Source organism: Camelus ferus, chromosome 1 (genome assembly GCF_009834535.1).
Source record: "Camelus ferus isolate YT-003-E chromosome 1, BCGSAC_Cfer_1.0, whole genome shotgun sequence".
NCBI lineage: Eukaryota > Metazoa > Chordata > Mammalia > Artiodactyla > Camelidae > Camelus > Camelus ferus.
In genome coordinates this window covers 59,939,466-59,964,187 of record NC_045696.1, presented here as the reverse complement: position 1 = coordinate 59,964,187, position 24,722 = coordinate 59,939,466, and the positions used below count along the sequence as shown (strand labels likewise).

General features: G+C 50.4%; 1 protein-coding gene across 1 annotated transcript in view; it reads left to right on the top strand.

The window, feature by feature from the left end:
• The window catches only part of ITGB5 (integrin subunit beta 5), a 105,323-nt gene that overhangs the window by 55,472 nt on the left and 25,129 nt on the right, over window positions 1-24,722 (top strand). Inside the window, exons 6-10 of the mRNA XM_032480815.1 lie at window positions 1,550-1,711; window positions 3,180-3,275; window positions 4,659-4,748; window positions 11,131-11,265; window positions 19,701-20,130. Coding sequence (XP_032336706.1) covers window positions 1,550-1,711; window positions 3,180-3,275; window positions 4,659-4,748; window positions 11,131-11,265; window positions 19,701-20,130 — 913 coding nt within the window. The remainder of the gene's footprint in view (window positions 1-1,549; window positions 1,712-3,179; window positions 3,276-4,658; window positions 4,749-11,130; window positions 11,266-19,700; window positions 20,131-24,722) is intronic.

Below are 24,722 nucleotides of genomic sequence, written 5' to 3'. Positions count from 1 at the left end.
CCCGACTCCACCCCCACCTCCTCACCGTGCCTTTACTAGCGCCTAGAACCCCTCTCCCCCTCCTTCCTTCCCCGTCATTTCTTCTTCCAGCTTCCGTGAAGGATCCTCCTCACTTTCAGCTCAGCTTACGTTTCCTCTACCGTAGGAAGCTCCCCCCTCCTCCTCCCCGGGCTCCACTGGCAGTCTGTTTACCTTCATCGGCATGCTTACCGTGATGTGTTAAAGTTGTGTTTCCATTTGACTGCGAGCTTTTTGAGGTCTGGAACAAGCTGTCTCGTAGACCCAGTGCCTTCTGTGGTGCCTGCACACAGTAGGCGGTCAGTAATTGTCTGTAGGATGACTGTTGAGAGTCTGGGAAACTGATTCCCCAAAAGTGAATTCCTTGCTCACAGCTGGCCTCCTGGCTTTCAGTTTCACTGGCTTCTTTTCAAACCCCCTTTTCTTCCTCGTGTTACTCTGACTTCTTGTGACTTAATTATTTCCATGCCACTCTTGGAGCAAGTGAGGAAACGTCATAGCTCTTGAAGGCTGCTTTATCCATCATTGTGGTGATAAGAAAGAGAGGATGATACCCTCAACCCCTCATCTGCCATTAGGTGATAGCTTTTAACTTTTAAAGTCTGTGAATCCAGTCTCCTATTCCAGGGTCAAGTGTGCATGTGTAGATAACTCAGCAATGCGTAAACCCTTCCTGCATTCACCCTGCTACCCACATATTTTGGGATGCCCTTTCACTACTGGTAGGGAGGCGACCCTATCCCAGTTTTTGTTGGCCTGTATCAGGGTCTAGTTGCTCCTAACAATAGTGACTGGGAGTGTTTTTGTGCAGTGTTGGGGCCACAGTGACTACATATGAAAGACAGAGACCTTTCTTCGCAGTACAGCCTGTATTCAGCTGTGCCTCCATCTGAAGGGTGGCTACGTTCCACACGTGAAGCAGTGAAGGGAGAAGAGAGTTGACCTGATTGGCCTTAAGCACCAGGGTAGTTCAAGGAATGACTGGAGCGGTCTGCATCTACAGGAAGGATGGCAGGTTTTACCGGATCCTCCAAAGACAGATCTGTCTGTTGGTCATTGGCGCACTCTGTTCTGAGTGAGTTGTGCCTACCTGGGGGGACTGAACTGGTCACTTACCGGTCATCTTTGACAAGGGCAGCCAGCCGAGCATGTTGTAGGGAGGCTGGAGTGGGCTCAAGGCTGTTCTGGGGAAGGAATAGCAGGCATCCTGGAGGAGTAGCCATCAGGTGAAGAGCAGTAGGAGCGGTGAAGAGTGGGACGGTCTGGAGGGAGGGGTCCAGGCTCGCAGCCTGTGTGGGCCACACCGTGGAGACTGGTCTCCGCAGCTGGGCTTCCCCAGCCGGTCAAGCTGGGTCTCTTCTGAGCTCTGTGGGATCCCCTCTCCCAGTGGTTGTATGAGGCTCCCCTGCCATGTGCACAGAGGAAATGCCTCTGATTCAGTCTGTGACCCCTGGAGATGGACCAGCGCCCCGCCCGCAGGCTTGGGCAGCAGCAGCCAGAAAGGCTTTTCACCATCACACTCTGCCCCCAGGAGAAGATCGGCTGGCGAAAGGATGCGCTGCACTTGCTGGTGTTCACAACGGATGACGTGCCCCACATTGCGCTGGATGGAAAACTGGGGGGCCTTGTGCAGCCGCACGATGGCCAGTGCCACCTGAATGAGGCCAACGAGTACACTGCGTCCAACCAGATGGTGAGGGCCTGGGACCCCGGCACCGCTCCTGCCTCCTCCTTGTGGTCTGAGGCCTCACCTGGCCTGTGCCACCTTCCTTTGGACCCCTGCTCACTGACCTTCCCATCCATCCTGGGACCGGGTTTCTATTCCATTTTCTCCACCTGGGGGTGGGCTTCCAGAATTCCTCCTCCTCATTTACTTAGAACATTTCCCAGGGGTCTCTGTAGCTGGTTCATCTTTCCAACCTGGGGACTGCTGAGTCAGGGAAGAGGTGACCCAGGGAGGCAGGAGAGAGAGTGGGAGAGGTGATGGTACAGGAGGGAGAGGACTGTGTTCAACAGAGCCCAAACTGGGATAGATGTTCTAGGGCAAGGGCAGTGAAGACAAAACTGTCTGACTTCTAGAAACGGGTTCCCTGAGGCCCTGAGTTCCGTCAGTGTCGGGGGTAGGGTGGCAGGTGACCCACATGGGGAAGCCCCGAGGACCTTCCACTCCCACTACTGTCACTATGACCACGCAGTGAAACAGAACTTGTGCAAAATTTCAAACATATAATAACTGACCAGTGAAATGAACTTCTACCTACCCATCCCCAGAACCAACAATTAAGATTTTTCCACATTTGCTGTACAATTTTTTCCCCCAAATCTACACCCTCTTCCTTCCCAAATCCATTCTAGTGTCTGGCTAGAGAGAAACTCTAATTCTTGCTGGACTAGCCCATTTTCTCTAGTTTCAAAAGGTGGTCAGTGCTCAAGACTTCCATATTACCCAAGAGTAACAGAGTCTGGAAAAAGGACCTGATAACTATAGAACCTCCCTGATGAGGACCCTGGACCCGTGATCAGCCCTTGAAATCCTTCAGGACATTGTTGAGCTGCTTGCAGCATCCGCCCCCTCTTCCTCACTCCCCTACAAACTCCTTTCCTCCCTCTCTGCTCTGCATCCCCTCCCCTCCCCTGCCACAGCCCGGCTTTTAGTATAATGTCAGCAGCCTCTTCTGCCCATTCTGAGCCATGAGCAGGACTGAGCAGAACCTGTGGGGGACATTGGCAGGCCCAACACTGGGCATAGGAAAAGGAAAATTGAGCAAGGAGATGGGTCTTAGGGAAGAGAGGAAGGGTGCTGCTGGTAGATGGTAGGATGTGATGGCCGTTCTTTTGGGGGCCTCCCCACTCTGCCCCATCTCTGCTGAAGGGATGGAGACATGGGCCAGGTGTGGGAAACCTCCATCATCACTTCTCCATTCTGGGTTGGGAGGGGTGGGAGGAGTGAGTCTAGTTTGGTAGGTGCCAGAGGGTCCTATCCTGGAGGGTCTCCCCGACATAGTTCCTCAGTTAGGAGCTGCCGGGGCTTGGTTATTAAGGGACTGCCAGGGAAAGACGCTTATCATGGCAAGATGAGCTACTGAGTGCATGCTGGAGCCAGATGCTAGTGTCTCAGCCTGCTAGAAATGTTACAGCCTTGATTTTTGCCTTGGCCCTAGGACTATCCATCGCTTGCCTTGCTTGGAGAGAAACTGGCAGAGAACAACATCAACCTCATCTTTGCAGTGACAAAAAACCATTATATGCTCTACAAGGTATACCTGGAGGGAGTGGGAGCCTGGTGGCATGAACCTGGGGGCCATGCTGACCCTAAGATGAGTGGGAGACAGGAATGTGGGCTCAGGTGAAGTGTAGGGAGGCGGAGTGAGATCCAGAGGAGAGTGGAATATAGCCCTGTCTTCATCCAGGGGAAAGTAGTAGTTTTAAGGAACAGTGCATACCAAGGACGTTAAACATATGGTGTCTAATTTGATAATGAGAAAAACTTTGGGAATAGTACCGATTCCTATCTTCCAGATGATGAAATGGAAACATCAGGGAATAGGGAAGGACAATATGAAATGAAAGTGTACAGAGAAAGAACTAGGCATCTCAGCAGGCTCCATCACTGATTGCGTAGTCCAGAGTTCTATGCCTTCCCGCAGAGGACAGGAGACCCGTGGGTTAATCTGGGACAGGAATTTCCGAAGCAAAGAGTAAATGTCTTGAGTGAACAGAGCAGTCTGTTTATAAGGCTATTCTGTCTAAAAGAGAATTTTTCTGGGTCATCCCAAGGACCACAGAGTCACAGGCAAGTCACCTTTTACTAGGACTCTCCACCTAACTACCTGAGGAGGCTTGTGGAGGTGCGAGGCCCAGCTCAGCTCTGACACCCTTCACGCTGAGAGGCTGTGAGAACTGAACCCACACCTCTGGGACTGCCAGCCCTGGTCCCCTCTCCTTACTCTTGAATGTCCACAAAACAACCTTTGCTGATAATGTGTTTCTAGTGCTCCTACTCGAGATTATCACTGATAAAATGCCACTTAAATCTTCTTGAGTTCTTCATCTTGTTTTAGTCTGAATCAATTTTAGAATATGAAAACAAGGAAAGAGGATTGTTTGTCTTTTGTTGGTTTGTTTAGTGGAAAACAGCAGGATAGAACATACCCATTTATAAGGACCATTTTTAGAGGGATCAGTTGCACAGACTGTACTGAGAATGCCTCTGGATGCTTCAAGGGGAAAGAGACAGCCCCACCTTGGCTAAGCTATCCTTGCTTAGAACCAAGAACATCTTCCTCAGGGAGGAGGCTCATCCAGTCCAAGGCAGGCTGAGGGCTGTGGGTGTTTCTAGACATTTTTGTCACTTTAGTGAGTGACATACTTAGGCATTAGTACAAGTGAAAGAGGAAAGACAGCCACTTCAGGGCTGCCTGCTTAGCCACAGGACGTCACCCAGCGATTCCAGACCTCCTTGGAAGGCACCATTCATGTCTCAGTCCCCTTTTGAGAAAAGACACTGTATTTGAGACGCTTGGAAAAGTTTCCCCTTCACTCCGGGGCCCTGACTGTTCTAGCTCAGTAGGCCAGTGTTCACTCTGACAGTATGGGAAGGCAAAATGGGCTTATTTGTTTTCTTTCTTTTTTTCTCCAAGAATTTTACAGCCCTGATACCTGGAACAACAGTGGAGATTTTACATGGAGACTCCAAAAATATTATTCAACTGATCATCAATGCATACAATGTAAGTCACCGGTTTCTTCCCTGCGACACCCCCCACCCCGCCTCCCACTGAGGCTCCTTGAGCTGGTGTGGACCATCGTGCACCACCGTGCTGGTGTACTTGGTTCTGTTTCTCGCCTCCTGCCTCTTGAGTTTGGCGCCTTCCTCCTTCACTCAGGTTCAGGGTGGAGAGGGCATCCTGCTTGGTGCATCCCTCTCCCCTCATCTCCGCCTCCTTGACTCTCATCATAAGCTTATCCCAGTGAAGCAGCACGTGGCTCAGTCAGGCTCAGGCTGGCGGCCCTGGAAGTGCTTGGGTTCTGACCCGGTGATAACCCCAGGCCCCGTCGGAGCTCTAGGCTCGGGTGGGTACAGATGCTCTTCACCTATCCAGTTGCTGGGACGATGCTGCCACTGTGCTTGCTGTGTTGAGAAGGGAGAAGCGTGCACACTGACCTCGCCTCCCAGTGGGCAGGGCTGAAATTCCCCGGGCTTTTGGAGCTCCACACAGAGCTGCAGACTGAAACAGAACAGAAGAACCTGAGAAGAATCAACACCAGGTCTTCTGCCTGCACACTTAGGATCTGACTGTAATCAGGTCCTTTCAGAGGGAGGCTGAGCGGGGCTGTTAAATTCTGTGCTGTTGTAACGCATCATGTTAACTTGGCTCTGCTTTAGGAAGTACAGCACATAAGTGGTCAGGTGGCACTGTCACTTCCCAAGCCAGTTGTCCCTGATTGCCAAATGTGTCTCATTCCTACCCTCCTTTCCCTCAATCCTGATACCCAAGAAGTACTCAACTCAGACCTACTTTTTCTCCAGACGATGGCAAGCAGTTTCTTGTGCTGGCAAGTATGTACCCTCAGCTGTCCCCTCCCCGTGACGTCCCAGTGTGGCCGTAGCCTCCAGTCCCCACGTAGCCCTTCACAGGGCCAGGCAGTTCCCAAATTGGAATTCAGCGTGCATCTTCCTGTTAAAACAAAGTTCTACATAGAGTATATATAGTTTGAGTAACACTAGTGGTTGTAAACTTATATAGAATAGACTTGTGGGCTAACCTGGGGACCTGATTAACCACTACAGCATCCCCTGGGTGTTAGAAAAACCATGTGCTTTCCAGTGACTGATGTACACATGTGTATTTGGAACTCTGCCTTGCTAGTTGACTTTGTCACCCTACTGGTGCAGCCTTGTTCTGAGCTGCAAAATACTGCTCAGCTAGACCACGGGGGACCTGGAGGTTGGGACGTGGTCAGCCCTCACCTGGTCTCCTGGAGCCTCAGTGTCTTAAAGGCAGTGAGGGGGCAACAGTGAGAATTTCTGGCTCGTTTTGCGTCCTTCTCCCCACCCCCGCTTTCTGCTGCAGCTCAGGGCCCTCTTCCTCTCACAAGTGCTCCAATTCCTCCTCACTCCTGGAACTTCCTATTGAGAGAAGCTCAAGACTTCCTTCTCCTTTTCTACTTAATTCCCCACATACTAACATCCTCTTTTCTGATCTCTGACCTTGAAATCTTCACCAGATCCAGGGGCCACCTCTGAACCTGGTGAGACTAGGTTTCCAGGTTAGCTACACTTTGTGGCTTTCAGATTTCTACAGCGGATGGAAGTGTGACATACTGAAAGTCTGAGAAGAGAGTGTGTGTGAGGGAGGGGCTGGGCCTGCTGAATGTGGCCCCCATCCCGAGGGTCACTCCTCACTGTGCTGCCTTGGGCCTCAAGCTGGGCGGCTGGCTGGCGGACCTCTGGGGCTCCCCCAGGAGTGCTTTCTGCCAAAGGCCCAGGTCCCCGATCCTTGTGGCTTTGATAAAAGAGGGCATCGTGATACTCAGTTCTAAAGGACTGGCAGGGTGGTGTTCCCCAGAAATGGGGAAGGCACTCGCTTAGTCAGCGTTGCATGTGGCCAAGTGGTCTGCACGTCCATACTTGTGTGCGGGTCCACTGAAAACCAGGATGCATGAGACGGTTGTGGTTCCCTGGGCAGGGTCTCAGGTGCTCAGTGCTGCTCTCACTGTTGCCTTGGCCCTGCGCAGGACTCATGCAAGGTAAATTCGTTTTCTTAATGGAAATCCAGGGGCCTGGGGTGGGCAGAGGTCAGGAGAGGAGCAGGGAACCCCACTCTGGGACTGAAGCGGTGGGACCCAGATGAGTAGAGGAAGTAGAGGAAGTCAGGAGCTACATTTGGAACCCGGGTTGAGCCCCCCAGGAGCTCTGGGAATCTAGCACCGCAGCTTGACTCTGAGTTAAACTGTAAGAGAGCATATTAGGAAACCAGACATATGACTTAGGAGTGAACGCTTGAAACTCAGTTCTTAAAATGAGCGTGTCCGGAATACTATGCACAATGACTATTCAAAATCAGTGGAAAACTGAAACAGCTTGATTTAGAGGTAATTAACATACAATTCACTGTACAGATTTGAAGTGTATAGTTTGATAAGTTTTTATACTTCTATACACTTGTGAAACCATTACCACCACCAAGACCTTGAATGTGTCCTTTGCTCTGAAACGCTGGGACCCTTGGTAATTCCCTACTTCTGCCCTTCCCTTCAGCGGATATTTTAAAGACAGGTATTACATACAGAAATGTGAAAAGGCAAGGTATTCGGAGCAGAGCCTAGCTGGTGGCAGCCGTGTTGCGGATACGCTGGTGCTCGACGTTGGTTAGTACTCGAGTCACTGGCTGCCGTCCTTTCTGGCAAATGGGAAGGCCCGGCCTGGGCCTTGGCCCCCTCGCGTCTCCTGGATCGGGGCCCGCCGGCGCCTGGGGTGCGGTGTGGACGTGCGTGCGCGCTTTGGCCGGCAGAGGGGCCCTGCTCTTCCCCCAGCCGGGTCGGAGCACTGACCGGACTGTGCGTTTCCCCGCCTCACCTCGCCGCCTCCGCAGTTTGCGGTGGATTTCACATGAGTCATGCAACGCGTGACTAAGTGTGGTGCTGACTTCGGCCTCCCCTGGAGCTGGCAGGCCGACTGGGGACATCCTGAAAGGATCGCAGTGGAGCCACGGAACAGAGGAAATGGCCTTGGCGTGGCTGTCGGCTGGGGAGGGAGCAAGACGGAAAGGGCACGTTTAATGGAACGCCTGGCAGAATCGAGTCTGTCGTACTCGACTTTCACGGGGTAAAATCTTGACTTACGCTGTTTCCTGCTGCGCCGAATTCTTCACTGTGGGAACTCGCCGGTGCGGAGCTTCGCCGCGCCGAGGGTGCCGGTGAGCTCAGAGGTGGGGCGCTGGGTGCACACACACGACACTGGCCTTGTGTCACATTGAGAAAAAGGGGGCAGGACTCGGAGAGGAATCACGAGGGTCCCTTTTCAAAGGGAGAAAGAGCAGAATGAGCTGGAAACCATAGAGCTGCATGTGGAGGGTGACGTCAGAGGCCGTGGTGTGTGCTGCTTCTAGCGGAGCACGTTTCTCTTTTTGTTGTTGCCATAAAGTCTGCTCCCACCCGCTCCACAGCTGGCCTGGCTTAAAGCGATTGCAGATGTGACCCAGCCTGACTGAGTATTCAATAGTCTTTATAAACTAATGACATTTTTGACATTATCTCCTTGTCCTAGGATGAGAAGGAAGGAGTCATCTTCATGGGCCAGTCTGATAGGAGTTCACTGAATTTCAGGAGTCACACATAAGTCTTCGTGCATCAGAACTGAGTTGGCTGTGGCTTTGATCCTCTACTGTGTCTTGTACTTTATCCATTTATTCATTCATTTATTTGTCCAACAAATATACACTCCTGGTGTGGCAGGCACCATGCTACAATAAATAATAAAGCAGTGAACAGAACACAGTTCTACCCTCCAGGAAGGAGCTCACGATCTTTGAGGGGAGTCTGAGTCTCAACTGGGATATGACCTGACCACACTTTCTAAGGTCAGAGCCAGTTTCCAAATAAAGTGTCAGATCTGGTGATGACAGCGCGTCCTGCAAGGGGACCCAGAAGGCCTGATTCTGGTCCTGCCTGCCCCTGAGTAGGCCCAGATGTGGCCTTTTCTTTGGCCTCAGTTCCCGCTTCCGTAAGATGAGAAATTTGAACTGAGTCTCCACAGTTCCTACCACTGCTAACATCTTAAGAATTTCTGATTCTAGAGACTATGTGGAGATCAGAAATAATACAGATATCAGATCGGAACACAAAACTTTAGGGTCCTATGACCAGAATAGAACATCAGATTCAGTTTCCATCTGTTACAGTCACCGGTTCATTTAATCGGAGTCCCAGTCCCCAGTGCTCTTTCTCCCACGACCGGGTTCCCCATTAACGCTTCCAGGAGGTGGCCTCAGCAGATCTTGATGGGAAGTGCTGATGCTTCCTCCCAAAGCCTTGTCTGGGAGCCACGCGGCCCTCATATTTCAGGAGACTGGTCCCCAGTAATTTTTAAATAGCTCCAGTCTGCCTAACCCTTTTATGATACACTGTTTTGCCTCATCCTCATATACTTATTCACAATTAAACTATATAATTTCTAATTTATTTTGTCTTTCAAAAATAATTTAAGTTTCTTCCACTAGATCTGAGCCGCTGTGAAAACATCCACTCTTCCATCCCTCCATCCATCTATTCAACAAAAGCTTATGTTCAGTCCTGGAGAGAAATATAATAGGGTCCTCAGAACTCACAGCTCAGTGGGGAAAACAGATCTGTAAATAACTAATCACATCCTGCAGGAGAGCTGTGTGTGTGGAGTGGTGCTGGCAGCCGGCTGCCAGTGGAGGCTGGCACTAACAAGAGGAAGTGGATTTAAGAGAGAGAGTATTTTTAGAGCTGTAGAAGAGCTTAGACAATTTGTTGCAAAGGGAGAGACTATTTTTTGCAGAGTGTTTTCAACAGGCTGTTAATGTGTTGGGGAAACTGCATATTTAATTTAAGTTTAACGTGATGTGCTCAGCAAAAAGAAAGAAGAGAAACCCTACAAGAGCAGGAGGCACTTCTGCCTGCTGTTGTGTCCAATGCCCTGTTCCCTGGAATGCAGCTGAGAGGGGAGATGGGAGTGTGATGGGCTGTCCGTTGATCTGGGGGTCCGTGTGTCTCTCGGAGCGTGTGCATCCTGCTATACTGAGTGCATTTGGTGGAAAAAAATTCTTTTTGTAAGATATGTCCTTCATTTGGTCTCAGTCTCCAAAGTACCTCCTTAGAGATTTTCAATGGCAATTTTTTAAACTAACAGGCATACAGAAAATTGTACAGACTTTTCACAACTAAATACACCTAAGTATTGGGCCACCCAGGTCAAAAAACAGAGTATCACTAGCATCTGGAACCCCTATTATGTCCTCTTCTATTACTGTCCTCCAAGGGTAACCGTTAGTTTTTTCATGTTTTTGAATTTCATATAAATAGAATCAAACAGTATATATGCCTTTTGCGTCTGGCTTCTTTCAGGCCATGTGATAGGAGATTCATCTATGTCATGACATGTAGTCATATTTCATTCATTCTTGTACTGTATGATATTCTATGTGAACACACCATAATTGAAAAAAAAATGTTGATAGGTGTTGGATAATTCCAGTTTCTAGCTGTTACAGACAGTGTTGCTGTAAACATTCTTATACATGTGTTCTGGTCAGTACACATCTCTGTTGGATATAATTCCAGCATGAATTGCTTGTCTGAGGTTGACCTGAGCATTAGTAGACACTGCCTATTGTTTTCCTCAAGGGTTGTACCAGGTCACATTCCCACCTGCATGGAATGAGGGCCCCAGTGGTCCCAGCTCCTTTCCAACACTTGATATGTTGAAGTCTTTCATTTTTTTCTATTCTGATGGGTAATTGTGGCTTGATTTTTATTTCATCCATCATCTTGAGAACATAATCCACACATAAGGTGGATTTCAGAATGTAGGTCAGAACTTACGAATGTGGACCTCATCTGATGGGGGTAAGTGTGAAGAATGAAAGGGTGGGTTCCTGGAGAAAGTGCCTGCTGAGCTGACGTGGTAGGGTGATAAAGAGCTAGCGGCAGGGGAGAGATGAGAGAGGAGCAATTGAGCAAAGGAACGTTATCCAAGGCACATGCAAAGGCCCAACGCCTGGAGAGCACATGGCAAGATTTGAGGAACTGCCTGTCTGAAGCTGAGGGTGGGGATGAGAGGTGACTGCAGAGACAAGCAGGGATAGAGCATCACCCCTGGAAGCAGAGGAGATTATCGTATGATACATGGACCATTAGAAATTCTCTGAGCTCACGGAGGGAGACCTCAGGCCAGGGCTAGCAAGACGGCACGTGGGTGTGGAGAGAAGGAAAGGGATGAGGGACGGGCAGTGAACCTAGCCTGCTGGCTCCTGCCTTGGCTTGAGTCCTGAGTTAGAGGAAGCCACATGGGCATTGGAGAACCAGTATGGAGAGCATCTCGCTGCAGCCTTTACTAACTGGTTCTGGCTGCTTCTCTCTGTTCAGAGCATCCGGTCTAAAGTGGAACTGTCCGTGTGGGATCAGCCTGAGGATCTTAATCTCTTCTTCACTGCTACCTGCCAGGATGGCGTCTCCTACCCTGGTCAGAGGAAGTGTGAAGGCCTAAAGATTGGGGACACGGTAAGTTCTCACCCTCTGCTCATTTATACTTAACATTGGTCATCATTCTTCAGCTTCTGAAAACTTTTGTGACTTATTAGAGTCCTTTGGGGGTTTGAATCTATCTTCCCACTCAGCGTGCCGGGGACTCTCCTAAACCTGCTCTGTGCTGTGTCTTCAGGATGTAGGTGGACTTGTTAAGAAAGCTCTGGTCAATACACAGCCCTCTGAGTTGCCACGTAAGGCGTCTTCAGGTCAGCACTGTGCCTTTGTTATTGTCTTTGGCAGGGATGAGATAGGGTAGGAGAGTGTCAGTGGGAATCTGAAAGACTCAACCTTCCTTCCTAGTTTTCTACAGCTTGCTCTGTGCCTTGGATAATCTGACTTTCACCTTTCCCTTCTGTAAAACATGAAGCAAGCTATCCACGTCTTCTGATTTGGAATGGGTAGCTTTGTAGCAGTGGAAGCCACAGGCCCCTTGTCTGGATTAAGTGGATATAATGAAATGGTGGGGAAGAAACATTGTGTGTAAAGTTGTGTACCTGTGTACCAAACCAAGGACTTGTGGGAGGGAGGAGGGTACATGGGTGATGAGAACAAAGGTGAAACACTGGCTCAGGGGCAGGCAGAGTGGGGATGGAGAGTCACCTGCACATCTCCTAGAGGTTCCTGCTGCCAGAAGAGACTGTGAGCTCCACTCCTTACTTTGTTGACTCTTCCATTGCTCAGAAAATAGGAAGGCAGTGAGGAAAAGTTCTCTTCTGCAATTAAAACAATCTGGTTGGAACCAAAAGAACCATAAGGACCTTAAAAATACAAGACCTGGGCTTCTAAGCTTTCCTAAGCACTAATGATGGCCAGGGTGGCTATAAGCAAACATACCCTGGACTCCCCGGAAACAGCTCAGAAAGCTGTAGGTGTGGCCGCATGACCGCTTACACTGCAGCCTGGTCTTCTGTGATTTCCTCACATTCTGTAATTGATTCTCTTCCTCCTTGCTCAGCCCAACTACCCTCCGCCCCTTTTATGAGCCACAGGCACCCATTCTAAATCTTACAGTAGTGCCTTGTCCAAGCAAAGGGACCACTCAAAATGTGCAGTATCAAGGTTCAGAAAATGAGGGACTCTAATGACTAGGTAACAAATCTTTTCCTAACACAGATTTTTTTTTTTTTACAAGTTTCTTTTTGCTTAAAAGAAAAAAAAAAAAGAAAGATGGCCTAATCAAGTTGATAGATGACAGATGATTAAAAATTCAAAATGATTGATTGTTTATGGCTTTTAGCTCAGAAGGCACTCACAGAATAAGATGACATGGCTATAATGAAACTCCTATTTGCATCTTCCTGTTTATGTGAATAATTTTTGGAGGGTGTGCTTTAATCTATACAAATAAAAAATAGGAATAGAATTGATGCTGATCCCTGTCTTAGCAAAAAGTAAAATTTTCAGTATACATGGACTCTTTGGGTGGGGAAAGCCCCATCTCATTAAAATGCACTTCCAATAAACTTTTTTTTTTAATGCTTGTCAAATTTTGTGATATATTTATGTCGTTTTGATGAATTGCAGTGATTAATCAATCCAGATGACTTTTTTAAAAAGCATAAACTCGGTTTGAAGAGACAGCTGTGAAAAATGGAGGGAGGCAGAAGCAGATTCTGTAGGTCTGTGGATGGAATGTTTGGTGCAGTGGGTCAGGAAACCTAAAGTGATGTGTGAAAAACACCCAAACAAGGAGCCCTTTACTTGGAGAAGTGGGTGCACCGGAAGAGAGGAGGATACGCAGCACGCACACCAGGTGCCTGGGTTTCAGGAAGTCCCTTGACAATTTCTAATGACATCCTTATGCGAAGGCAAGTAGTGTGGATTGAGGACAGCACAGCTAGGCAGACGCGTAGCTGAGAAAACTTGCTTTCTAAGAGCGTTGATAACATCAGCTGGGGGAAGATTTGACTGAGGTTCCAAATGTCTCCTGTTCCTGTTTACTACTAACTTGAGCTGAACTCGCGCGGAAGACCTGCTCATCAAAGATGGGAAGGTCATAAAGCTGAGGAAAAGAGGTTATCCTATAAAATAGGAAACCCAAGATTTAAGAATGTTTTTCAAAACTGAGCTGAGTTGAAGTAATCAGGATTAGTATCTTGCATTTATAGTATGGAGGGAACCTGGTTTGATAGTAGCTTTTAGGAAAAAGATCTGGCAGATTCTAATTCTCAGAGGCTCAATGTGAATAAGCAATGTTGCTTAAAAAAAAATATGCCAATTGAGGCTGCATTAATGGAAGTATTTTTTAGTATTTTGAAACCCCAGAGATGATGGCTTCACTCTTCTTCATGTGGGTCAGACTGCATCTTCAGTTCTCGGTTCAGTTCTTTTTTTTTTTAAAGGCCAGCCACAAGCAACCATCAGGATGAGTTGTCTAGAAACTAGGAAGATCAAGGGAACTGGTGTTTGTTGATAATAACAGCATAAAGTCAATTCTTTCTGGATGCAAGAAACGGAAGCCCATTTATGCTACCGTAAGCAAAAGGGAAATTGGTATAAGAACGTTGGGTCCCTTGTGGACCAAAGAGGGAAATGCACTTAGTCTTGGGAAAACCTGGGAAAGTAACTGGACAATGAGTTAGCTCCATGTTCCTCACCTAGTTCTTTGCAAGGAAATAGTTATGCATGTTGACAGATGAGAAAAACTGAGGCACAGAGAATTTAATTAATTGCCCAAGGTGCCACAGCCAGTAAGTAGCAAAGTGAAAGTTGAAAGTCAGGGCTTTCTGGCTGTGACACCAGCACCGCATGCCCCCTCTCCCTGGCCTCCTGCTGCCCACGGTTCTGTTCATCATACCTGTTTCAGAGGGCTCACCTCAGAGCAAAGTACAGTAACAAGGAGCAGGCCTCCAGCGGGGAGCACAGAGTATCGGGTGCCGTTGTGCGCCTCCCCACATTTGATGCACACCCCTGTGGCTCAGTGCTGCCCAGCATCCTGAGATTTGGGGATGTGCTGACCTGTCTTAAGATTACCCACGGCGGGTGGTGGACTCAACTCAGCCCAAACCGAGTCCTCTCCTTGCCTCCTGACCATGGAGGGAATGACACAGGCCATTTCATGGGAATTGATAATGTGCCCCATACTGCACCAGGGTTTTGCTGCCAGGTCCTCTGCTGCCCGCAGCATCCGTGTCAGGTAGACATCCCCATTTTCTGTGAGGAAGACCGAGGCTCCAAGGGGAGCCTGAGAGACTTGCCGGAAGTCTGGCTGCTGGTGAGCCACACGCTCCAGGAGTCAGATCCACAACCACTGATGCCAGAGTCCATGTTTTTTCCTTTTACCTCATGCACTTTGGCAGTAAAGACTTCAGAGAAGTGCAGAGTGGTATCGTTGCCACTTGTGGAGGGATACTCCAGTGCGTAAGATTTTATTTTTTGCTAGGAGACCTCGGAAAAATAGGGACAACATCCAAAATACAGGAAAAAATTTTAAGTGGCATTGCTTCGCGAAAGTGAAAAATCGCAGATGTATTTGGATGATGTATAGATTTTAAAAGAGAAGGAAGAACGGTGCTTCTCTCATGCCTTTGACACACTTCCACACGGGTGGGCAGGCAGGAGCCTCCCTTGGGCTCTGAGGGGCTGTGACCCTGTTGAGACAGAGTGGCCTAAAGGCAGGCCTCCCATGCTGGCTCCTGGTTTCCTTGCTCTGTCCACGGGGCCACTGTCACATGACCCCTGGCTCCCCCGCCAGGGCCGATGGAGACAGGTCGGCAAAGAGCTGTGGCTGTTTGCCTGTCACAACCACATGGTGCTGCTCACCAGGCCACAAGAGGTGAGCTCTTTGAGGGCCCTGGAGGCAATGGGGTGGGGTAGAACCCAGGGCAAAATGAAACTGGTGTTCTTGTTCAAAAATAAAGAATTTCAAGATGACAATAGCAGAGCATTAAACTAAGCACAGGCCCTTCTTTCTGAGTATGGGCACTGTGTGCCCAGGCACTTGCCTGCTGAGCTGGCCCCGGAGGGGCTCTTGGGGGGCTGTCCTTCAGCCCCCTTTGTGCTGAAGGGGAGATGTACTTCTGTCCTTTCTCTCAGGCTGAACTCTCTCCAAAGAGTTGACAGTTGGACCTCGGCAGTCAGGTTTGTTACTGAGTGTGCAGGCATTTCTGTCTTGACATTTGTCCCAGGGACAAATCTGGTGGAGAAAATATACGTGCAGAGGAGTCAACCCCAGGGAGTGGGGTGCAGTGATAGCAGCCGGGCCTGGTGCTGCAGGAGCCCCAGGGAAGAAGGGCCCTGCATCACAGAGGGGTGCTGTCGAGCTGAGGCTCAGCTTTCCAGACACAGAAATAGGGTGGGGAGGCCCCATTAGCGCACATGGCATGTGCAGAGCAGCGGCTGAGTCCAGGAGAGGGTGAAAGCATTGCCCTGCTGCAGGGGGAATGCAGCTGCGGGGTAGTTTGGGGATTGAGGGGAGAGGGGGTGGGGCTGGGCTGCAGAGGCAGGATTGGGCCACATGGTAGGATGTACTTGCCAGGCTACGTGTCCGGCTGCTGTTTGGCAGGCGGGTCCATTCTTTAGTACCACAAGTGAGAAGGGTGGGGCGAGTCCAGGAATGGCGAGGAGGGCAGGCAGGAGTCGAGAGCACAGCAGAAGGGCCAGGGGCTCCGGGGGCATCACCTGGAGAAGAGGATTAGGCAGGCAGGGTGTAACTGTCGTCAGGGGTGTCGCCAGGGGTGTCTCAGGGTCTGGCCTCTGGAGAAGGACATGGCCCACAGGGTGGGGGAGCCGTGGGACAGCTGGGCTCAAGTTGCATCCGAGCAGGTCTCACTTCTGTGTAACCAGAGCTTCCTGCAGGGGTGGGGGTGGGCAGGCCGGGGCTCCCTGGTCACTTCTAACCAGTGGTTCTGTGACTGTCCTGTGTTCTCTGGATTAAGAGATCTGTCCAGACAAGAAGCTGGAGAGGTGGTAGGAGGTGAGGGACAAGGTTGTCCTCAGACAAATAGTCCTTAAATGAAACCTTGAAGTCCCAAATCCAATGATTTCCATTTTTTTCTCTTAATTTCCCTTCCAACACCAACCAGGCGCTGACTGAGCGGGCCTGGCCAGTGCGAGCCAGTCTTCTCATGAACCGGCTTTGACGAATCAGTACACAAGTGGCCGGCTACGCGGCCAGTACAAAGGACCCCCTGAGCCCTGTCATGGGCTTCCCACAGCGTCCCCCTCTCCTGTCCCCTCCCTGGGGCTCTCTACCCCATGCCCATGTCCAGCGCTTTGTTTCAGTGCTCTCCTAGGGGACTTGGCATCTGCGCAGCCCTGGGTTTGGTGGGTATGGTGGGGGCTGGGCAGCCCCTTTGAAAGGGTGGGTCAGTCCAGCAGCCCTGCGGGGGAACCAGGAGCATCCCAATGAGGCTGGAATAACAGGGCTGAGCGGGAGGGAGGGCTGCTTTGTCTGTGACCTTGCTCTGGAATCTCCGAGTGGGAGAATGGAAAGTCTCTGGGAACTAAAAAGTCCACAGTCGTCAGGGAAGAGAAGCCTCATTCCAGCCGCCTGACAGTCTCTCTGGATTCTTTCCTGATCCCTTAGGGAGATGGACTCTGAAGGGAGGGGTAGCAGAACAGATTTACTGGCTGTTCCCGAAGTGCTTTTTATAGCATTCCTGTGCCTGGCAGGACCTGAGACCCAGTGGCTGAAATGGAGCCGTTCTCTGGTTATCAGGTGGCCTGCTGCGTGCTAGGCTGTGTGGGGCCCGAGAGCTAGGACCTCGGTTAGACCAAAGCTTTGGCTGAGGAAGGCCGCTGGGACCTGCTTGAAAGCTGGGTCCTCCTCACTCCCTCAGCTAGGCAGACAGTGAGTGAGCCTCTCTGAATCCTCAGTGATAGGCTCCAGCACTGGTTCTGGGCAGCCCCAGCATCTCCACTTACTCCTGAGCAAACCCAGACACGTGGGCAAGACCCAGGAGATTTAATTATCTCTTGCTCCTCGATCCCTTATAAGGCAAGTTTTCCCGGGGCAAGGTTATGCTCACAGATGGACAGTCCCCACAGTCTTGCAATAATTAAATGCTTTTGCCTCGTGGTCTAGGTTATTTGCAATTTATCCCACTTCTGACCCCCATATGCCTTTGCTGGGCAGGACTTCCCATTTAACAAGTCCAGCAAACTTGTTCCCGTGGGAAGTAGTAGCCTTGAGCAAGTCATGGCTTCTCTCTGAGCCTCCAAGGGAGGGATGTTCACCTCCACATTCTTGATGGCCCCATGAATGGGTGGCCCCGGTCAGGTGCAGCCCCCCACCCCCGCATCCTTCCCATCTGCAGGCTCAGATCATCCCCAGCCCGAGACAGGAAGATTTTAGGGAGCTTCTGGTCACTGCCTGGGGGGCTCCATCTAGTAGTCCATGCAGTGAGCCGGGCCTCTCCCTCTGTACCCAGATCCGGACACTGGGCATCTGCCTCGTCCCCTGTTTCTAGGAGGTGGCATGCCAAAGGAGAACACAGACCCAGTCCCCCCACCCCCAGCTCTGTGACCAGCACTAAGATCCCCGAGCCACCAACCCCATTTTCTCTCTAGTAAAAGAGGATGTTTCCTCTAGGGCGGATAAATGAGATGCTCGTAGAAATGCCCAGCACAGCGTCTGGTGTGTGTAGTACCTGGCACCTGGTAACCATTAGTGTTTGTTGTCCTTAGGCAGATTTTAGTGCCCCAAATGGGTCCCCATCTTGTTTCCTTCCCTTGAGAGCTCACCTGTACCTCAGGGCTCGGAACTTGGTCTTGAACTTGCTTTCGTCAATCTCTCCCTTTGCTTCCTCCCACTCACCACATGGACATAAGGGGTGGGCCAGTCCCAAGTGTCTGCACTGGCTTGGTTCTCCCAGTGTCCTCTGACCCTGGCTCCTGGTCATCGTCCTCAGCTCACCTGTCCAACAGCATCTCCTGGGATGCTCCCCTGCTAGTGCTGACTCCTGGCTGTCTTGTTGAGTCCCCAGAGCCGTGGCTTACTGCCAAGCAGTACTCTCTCCAGGACCTAGAGAGCTGGGGCTGTCCTGCACAGTCTCACACACTCCTGCTCTCCCCCGAGGGATCCCTAGATGTCACAGATCTGAGGAGAAGCCTTTTAGAATTAGTACAGTGATAAAAATCTGTAGAACATTTAGAAAAACAAATTTTGGATATTTTCCAAAAATATACATTGTTACCTAAAGGGCACCCAGTAAAGCAGGTTATTTACTGACTTTTGAAAAATCAGCTTTCTTCCAACCCAAGTAGTAGAACTGACAGTAAAAATCGCTAAAAGTGGGTCCTAACTTGCTTTGCACTTTAGAATATTCTGAGGAGCCTTTTGAAAAAGGCATCTGGACCAGAGGCGATGATTTGGTTTCTGGAGTGGGCCCAGGTCTCTGTCCGTTCAGGGAAGGAAGCACTTCAGGATGGCATTTGGCCAGGGCGTGCTAGCCACCTGTGTGTGGATTTGCACAGTGCCCTGCTCGGAGGGCAGTGCTGGGTGATCCTTACTGCACAAAGGGAGGAGGAGAGCTGGAGGAGCTGTGCTCCGCTTCCTGGGAGAATCGCTGTAAGCAATGTTCTTGCTTTCCTCGCATCCCAGCCACGTGGGCAGCTAACAGGCATCTTTCCTACATCGCCATCTGCCAGCGAGGTCCACTTGCTGTCTGTTTCCATGACAACCCATGAGCTGCTCAGGAGTTAGCAACACTTCTTTACTTGCTCTGTTTAATAGGAAAAAGTCTGTCCACTTCTGTGGTAATGACTCTTCTTTGACAGCCTCAGGCCCGTGGGCTGATGGTGAAAGATGCAGCTGGGAGGACCACTCAGAGAGGAACTGGGGCAGAGGGAAGCTCAGGTGTGTCTGTGCGGGAACAGTCATGCTGGGAGGGACCTAGGAGTCATTTTGTCCCTTTCCAGCAGGGGAGGAAACACCTCGACAGGGGCAGGCAGCTGCCAGGGCCCTCGGCCCCGGCGCCCCATAAGTTCAGAGAGCACGTCTAGCCTGGCACAGAGGAGATGCCCGGTAAATACTTGTTGTGTATTTTGTTGACGTTCAAAATGGAGAGGTGAGAGGATAGGATAGAAGTGGGGGGAAAAGAAAAAAGCAGAGGAAAAGAACCATGTAAACTTGAGTGAATCCGTCTACCTTTCTGTGGAAGGAAGCCCTTTTGGAGGTGTGAAGATTAAAAGAGATAATGACTAAAAAATGATCGGAAGAACCAGGCATGATGCCTGTCAAACACTGGCGTCCTGAAGACACCCTTCCCGGGTAAAGTGAAGCACTTGCTGACTCCGGGGCCCCTTCCTGCTCGGGCTGCCCGGACGCTCCTCCCTGAGGGTGGGGAGGGGCTGGATTTGGCCCCAGCTCTTCACTGAGGACCTTGGAGGAACTGTGCTTGGGGTAAATCCCTGAGTGGCTGGAGACACACCGTGGTCACAATGTCCCCTCTCTTTCTCGTGCCCAGGCGTCCTTTGAGGTGTCAGTGGAGGCCCGGAGCTGCCCAGGCAAACACACGCAGCACACGTTCACCCTGCGGCCCGTGGGATTCCGGGACAGCCTGGAGGTGGGGGTCACCTACAACTGCAGGTGCAGCTGCAGCGAGGTGCTGGAGCCCGACAGCGCCAGGTGCAGCGGGAACGGGACTTACGTCTGCGGCCTGTGTGAGTGCAACCCCAGCTACTTGGGCACCAGGTGCGAGTGCCAGGAAGGGGAGAGCCAGAGCGGGTACCAGAACCTGTGCCGCGAAGCGGAGGGCAAGCCCCTGTGCAGCGGGCGCGGGCAGTGCAGCTGCAACCAGTGCTCCTGCTTTGAGAGCGAGTTCGGCAAGATCTACGGGCCCTTCTGTGAGTGCGACAACTTCTCCTGTGCCAGGAACAAAGGCGTCCTCTGCTCAGGTAGGCGCCCCCACAAGCCCTTATTCTCTGAGTCAGGCACAGGCCTGGGTGCCCTTAGGACATCCCCAAAGCATGCCTTTTGCTTATTGCCACGGTCCTCTTGGGAGAAGACGAGGACACTCCTTGGGGGTGGGGCCAGCACGGTGAGTACAAAAGCAGGAGAGGGCACTGCCACGTGACTGCACTCTCAGAGTTGGAGGAGTCTGCTGCGGGTCATCCAGGACTTGCCGCACAGCACTCCTGACAGGTAGACCATCAGCCTCTTGATTGCCTCTGGGGACAGGGATGGCTGTTCCCTTGATTGACATCCCATTCATCTCCTACTGCTGCTCTGACAAGTTACCACAAACTTAGTGGCTTAAAACAACAGATTTATTCTGTTACAGTTCTGGAAGTCAGAAGTCTGAAAGGGATGTTATTTGGCTAAAACCTAGGTATTGGCAGGCTGCATTCCTTCTAGAAGCTCTAAGCGGGGAGAATCTGTTCCGTGGCCCTTCCCAGCTTCTAGAAGCCATCTACTTTCCTTGGCTTGCAGAACCTTCCTCTGTTTTCAAAGCCAGCAGTGTAGCATCCTCATTTCTTTTTCTGACCTTTCAACAAACCTCTGCTCTGTTGTCACATATCTTTCTCTGATGCTCCTGCCTCCCCCTTATAAAGAGCCTTGTGTTTGTGTTGGATCCACAAGGATGATCCAGGCGAGTCTCCCCATCTCAGAATCCTTAATCGCATCTGCAGAGTCCTTTTTACTGTGTAAAGTAACCCTGATACAGGTTCCAGGAAGGAGCCCATGGACATCTTTGAGGACCGTCATTCTGCCTCCCACAACATGATTTGAAAGTTTCCTTTTATGTTGTACAGAAAATTGTTTCTCAGTCACTTCCCGCTCAGGGTTCACATTTTAGGCCCCCTCTTACACATGACAACCTGTCAAATGTCCGAAAAGATCTTTTTGTTTCTCTCTTCTGTGTTCTCATTCAGGTTGCACACTGGGTCTCTTCCTTCCCTGAGGCTCTACCTTGTTAAGTGTGCTTCTTAGGTCCAGGCACTTATGTGCCGTCTGGATAACGAGGACTCAGCCCAGACGTTGGCTAAACATTTGTTTCCTGTACCCTGGACATTCCACTTCCATTAGCACATCCTAACAAAGCTCACTTTTCTTTTTCTTTTCTGTTAAACAGTCATGTCGTACTACTGAGCTTGGTTTTAACTTGACTACCAAATGTTGAAGATTTTTAATATTTTGAACAAACTTTAGCTATTGTGTCATGTTTGAGCACGTAAATCTTTGAATCGAAGCACAGGACTTGACATGGATTCCAGTTAAATTACATTTTGGCAGTCCCCATTCTGGAAGTTGCATTCCGATGAGATACTGTGAAATTGTGTCTCAAAAGGGTCATTCTCTCCAACACCATGCCACCTGCACATGGGTCATGCAGAACAATTTTAGGCAGGATTGTAGTGTCTTCTACTGCCGTGTAGTCCATTGTGTATTCTGTGTGTATTCTGTTGTTTCCAGAATTCCTTCCTTGAAAGTTGTCTTCCAGTTGTAAAGTGTTGATTTAAAAGGAACTTAGAATATAGCAGGGAAGAAAAAGCACAAACATGTGAAGTAAATCAGAGCATATAAACAGTCTGCCATTGTGGGAGGAGTACCATCCCTCCACGGGACATATAAGTGCCCAGGGCTGCACAGACGAGGGTGAGCGAGTGGGGCCTCCTGGGGCCGACTGCACCTTGAGACAAGTTCGAGTACACCCACGGGTGCAGCGGCAGCGGCACGTTCAAAATTGGAATTGCTCCGGAACGTGCAGGACATGGGAATGCCATAGAAGAGTCAGCTGGGGGTGGAGTTAAGATTTGACGTGCTGAACAGGCAACAGGGATCCGCCCTATCTGATGGGTTGGATGGTTTTGTCTGGATTCACAGAGGAAGTGCTTAGGATCAGGCGGGCCTGGGTCTAAAGCCAACACCACCACGTGCTGCTTGTGTCACTCCGGGCACAGAGCTGCTGTGAGCAGTAAGAGAATGTGTCTAGGGCAACGAGCACATTGCCTCTCTGACCGCTGGTTGCCTTTACGAGTCAGTACCGTGCACCTGTGGGAGCTGCAGCTGCTGCCCAGCGTGCAGGCGGGGCCACCTTCCCTGTGAATCGCCCGGCTTTGCTGAGGACTTCCAGCATGGCGGGATGGATGGACTTCCCAATCCCATTAGCAGCCTCCATAAATGCTCCAAGAAGCCTGGCTGTGTCTGTAATTAGCTTTCAGTGGTGGATTTAAAAAACAAAACAAAACAGATTGGCAAATATCACAGAACTCCCTCCTTTCCCGTCAGGAACCAAAAATAATCCTCTGACGTGTCTTCATCCGGAAGGCTACCTGAGTCCATGTTGCCTAAGGACTGGGGCTGCTAGGTCGGGCAACGTGCAGATCCTGTCCCCACGGTTTAAATATCAGCCTACTGCCTGGGTTGTCTTGGACTTTGGGGTTTCCTGTCTCTAAAAATGGCCCAACACTCCTTGTTTCTGCAAAATTTTGAGAATTGAAGATGTAGACAGAGGATCTGGCATGGTATTTGGCAGGAAGCAAGACCCAGCATGTGGTAGGTGCCTCCACCCCCACCTCAGATGCTACGTTCCTCTGGATACGGCAGGGAGCCTGGAAGTGCGGGGCCCGAAGGGTGGTACTTGAGGTGCGAGCAGCCTTAGTGGGGAAAACTGGTCATTTGGAAACCAGAGTATTCTGTAGCTGAGTGAATACACAGCTGTTTGTTCAACCCCCAGAACCCACAGTTCTCCTGAGTTAGGCTTGCATTTCAGACTTCTGCCTGACCCCACTGCCCTCTCTCCTCCCTGTACTCTGTCCAGCCCTGTGGTATTGGGAGACTATCATGTGTCCCAGGGTGGAGAAACAGGAGGTTCGAGAAGCCTTTGAGGCCCCTCCATGTGCGGTGCTTCGAGTCACTAACTCCTAGGGATTGCTGAGCTGGGGTGTCTTTTGTTCCCCCATTGGAAAATTTGAAAAATACAGGGGAGTCGGTGGATGTGTGGTCAGTCTGTGCTGTCTGCCTCCTTCTTGGCGACCAGGATTAATTTGGACCATCTGGAAAACCAGACAAGGAACTCCTTTCCTCTCACTGGTTCACATACATCCCTTCCAAAGCTGTGTCCTCAGTCAAGAGGACGACTCCAGCTAGCTGGCCGGTTACTCTTAGGTCTAGAAAGCTCTGAAGAGAGAGAAATTGTTCATCATTCCATCACTCATACTTTTAGAGGTTAGTATCTTTCCTTTTCGGTTTTTTCCTAAGAGTATGTGTGTGTCCATACACAATTTTGTATCTTTTTTCACGTAATATTATCTCCTAAGAAGCACTTAGGCTATAATTCAAGAAGTTGAATTACTTGAATACATCACGGATTGGAACATTTGACTGTCTTTCTTTCCACCGCATCCCCGATTAGCCTTGTCCACCCCTTTACTTTGAAAGCAATGACTAGTTGAAATGTGGCGCCGTTCAAGTCCTCCTGGGTACAGTAGTTTCTGGAATGAGCTCGTGCTTGTGTGTGCTCATCCAGGAAGGACATACAGCCGAGCCCAGCTCCAGGCAGGACCGTCGCCCGCCGGTGCAGCTCCCAGCCTCAGTTCGTCGTCTCGCAAACACTCCAGCTTGTTCAGGAGGGAGGCGGCGTGAGCGGGTGGGTGAGGGGCTCGCCCCCGGTTCCTTGCACCCGCGGTGAGCTCGGGCTCCCCCTCCGGAATTGTGCCCACTGATTTCGAGCTCTCGGATTGCTGTTACATTTGGGGTTTTTGTGGGAGAAAAGTCTTATTTCTCAACAACCGCTCTGGTCTTGAAGCTGCTGACTCAGAGGCTCACAGGCAGCTGACTTCAGCATTCTCTCAGTCTTTCTCGGGCCGTTCTCCTGCGGCCTGGCCCATGCAGACTGTGCGGTTGGGGTCCATCTTTAGACAGGGGCTGAGGTGGAGCCAGGGCCAGAGCCGGTGGGGATGTTCTAGAGAAGCTCCTGCCACTTCTCTCTGGTCTCTCTGCCTGCTCAAGGCTTCTTGTCCTTACCCCCACCGAGACAGGACAGGTTTGTTATGTGATAGGTCGTAAAAGTTAGTAGTGAAGCAAATCAGACTAAGATCTGGAAGCAACTGAGTAACTTGGTGATGGCTTTTGTGACACACTGTCACGGGAATGGGTGGGCAGCCAGGACTGCTGGGTCCCCCTCTGGTTTCTAGAGGCAGCGTAACTTAGAGGATGGTTCTGTCCACAGACTCTCCCCGTGTGTGCAGAAGGAGGTGTGGGGCTGTTGGGAGAGTTTCTGTTCTTTTGAGTCTCATGAAGTGTTGACCTTTCGGAATCCCTCTGCTAATAGAACACGAGAAGTAGGACATGGTCTGTGTAGTTGTTTTCAATGTAACTAAAAATTAGTGCTCAGACTTTGTTGTTCTTTGTTGGTTTCTGCACACAAACAGTGCATTTCCTGGGATTTGAGTTACTCCATTATGGTAAACTGTTGAAATCAGTCCCAACCCTGATGCTTTCAGCAGTCTCTATACTTAAAATGTCTGGGGTACATGGAATAATT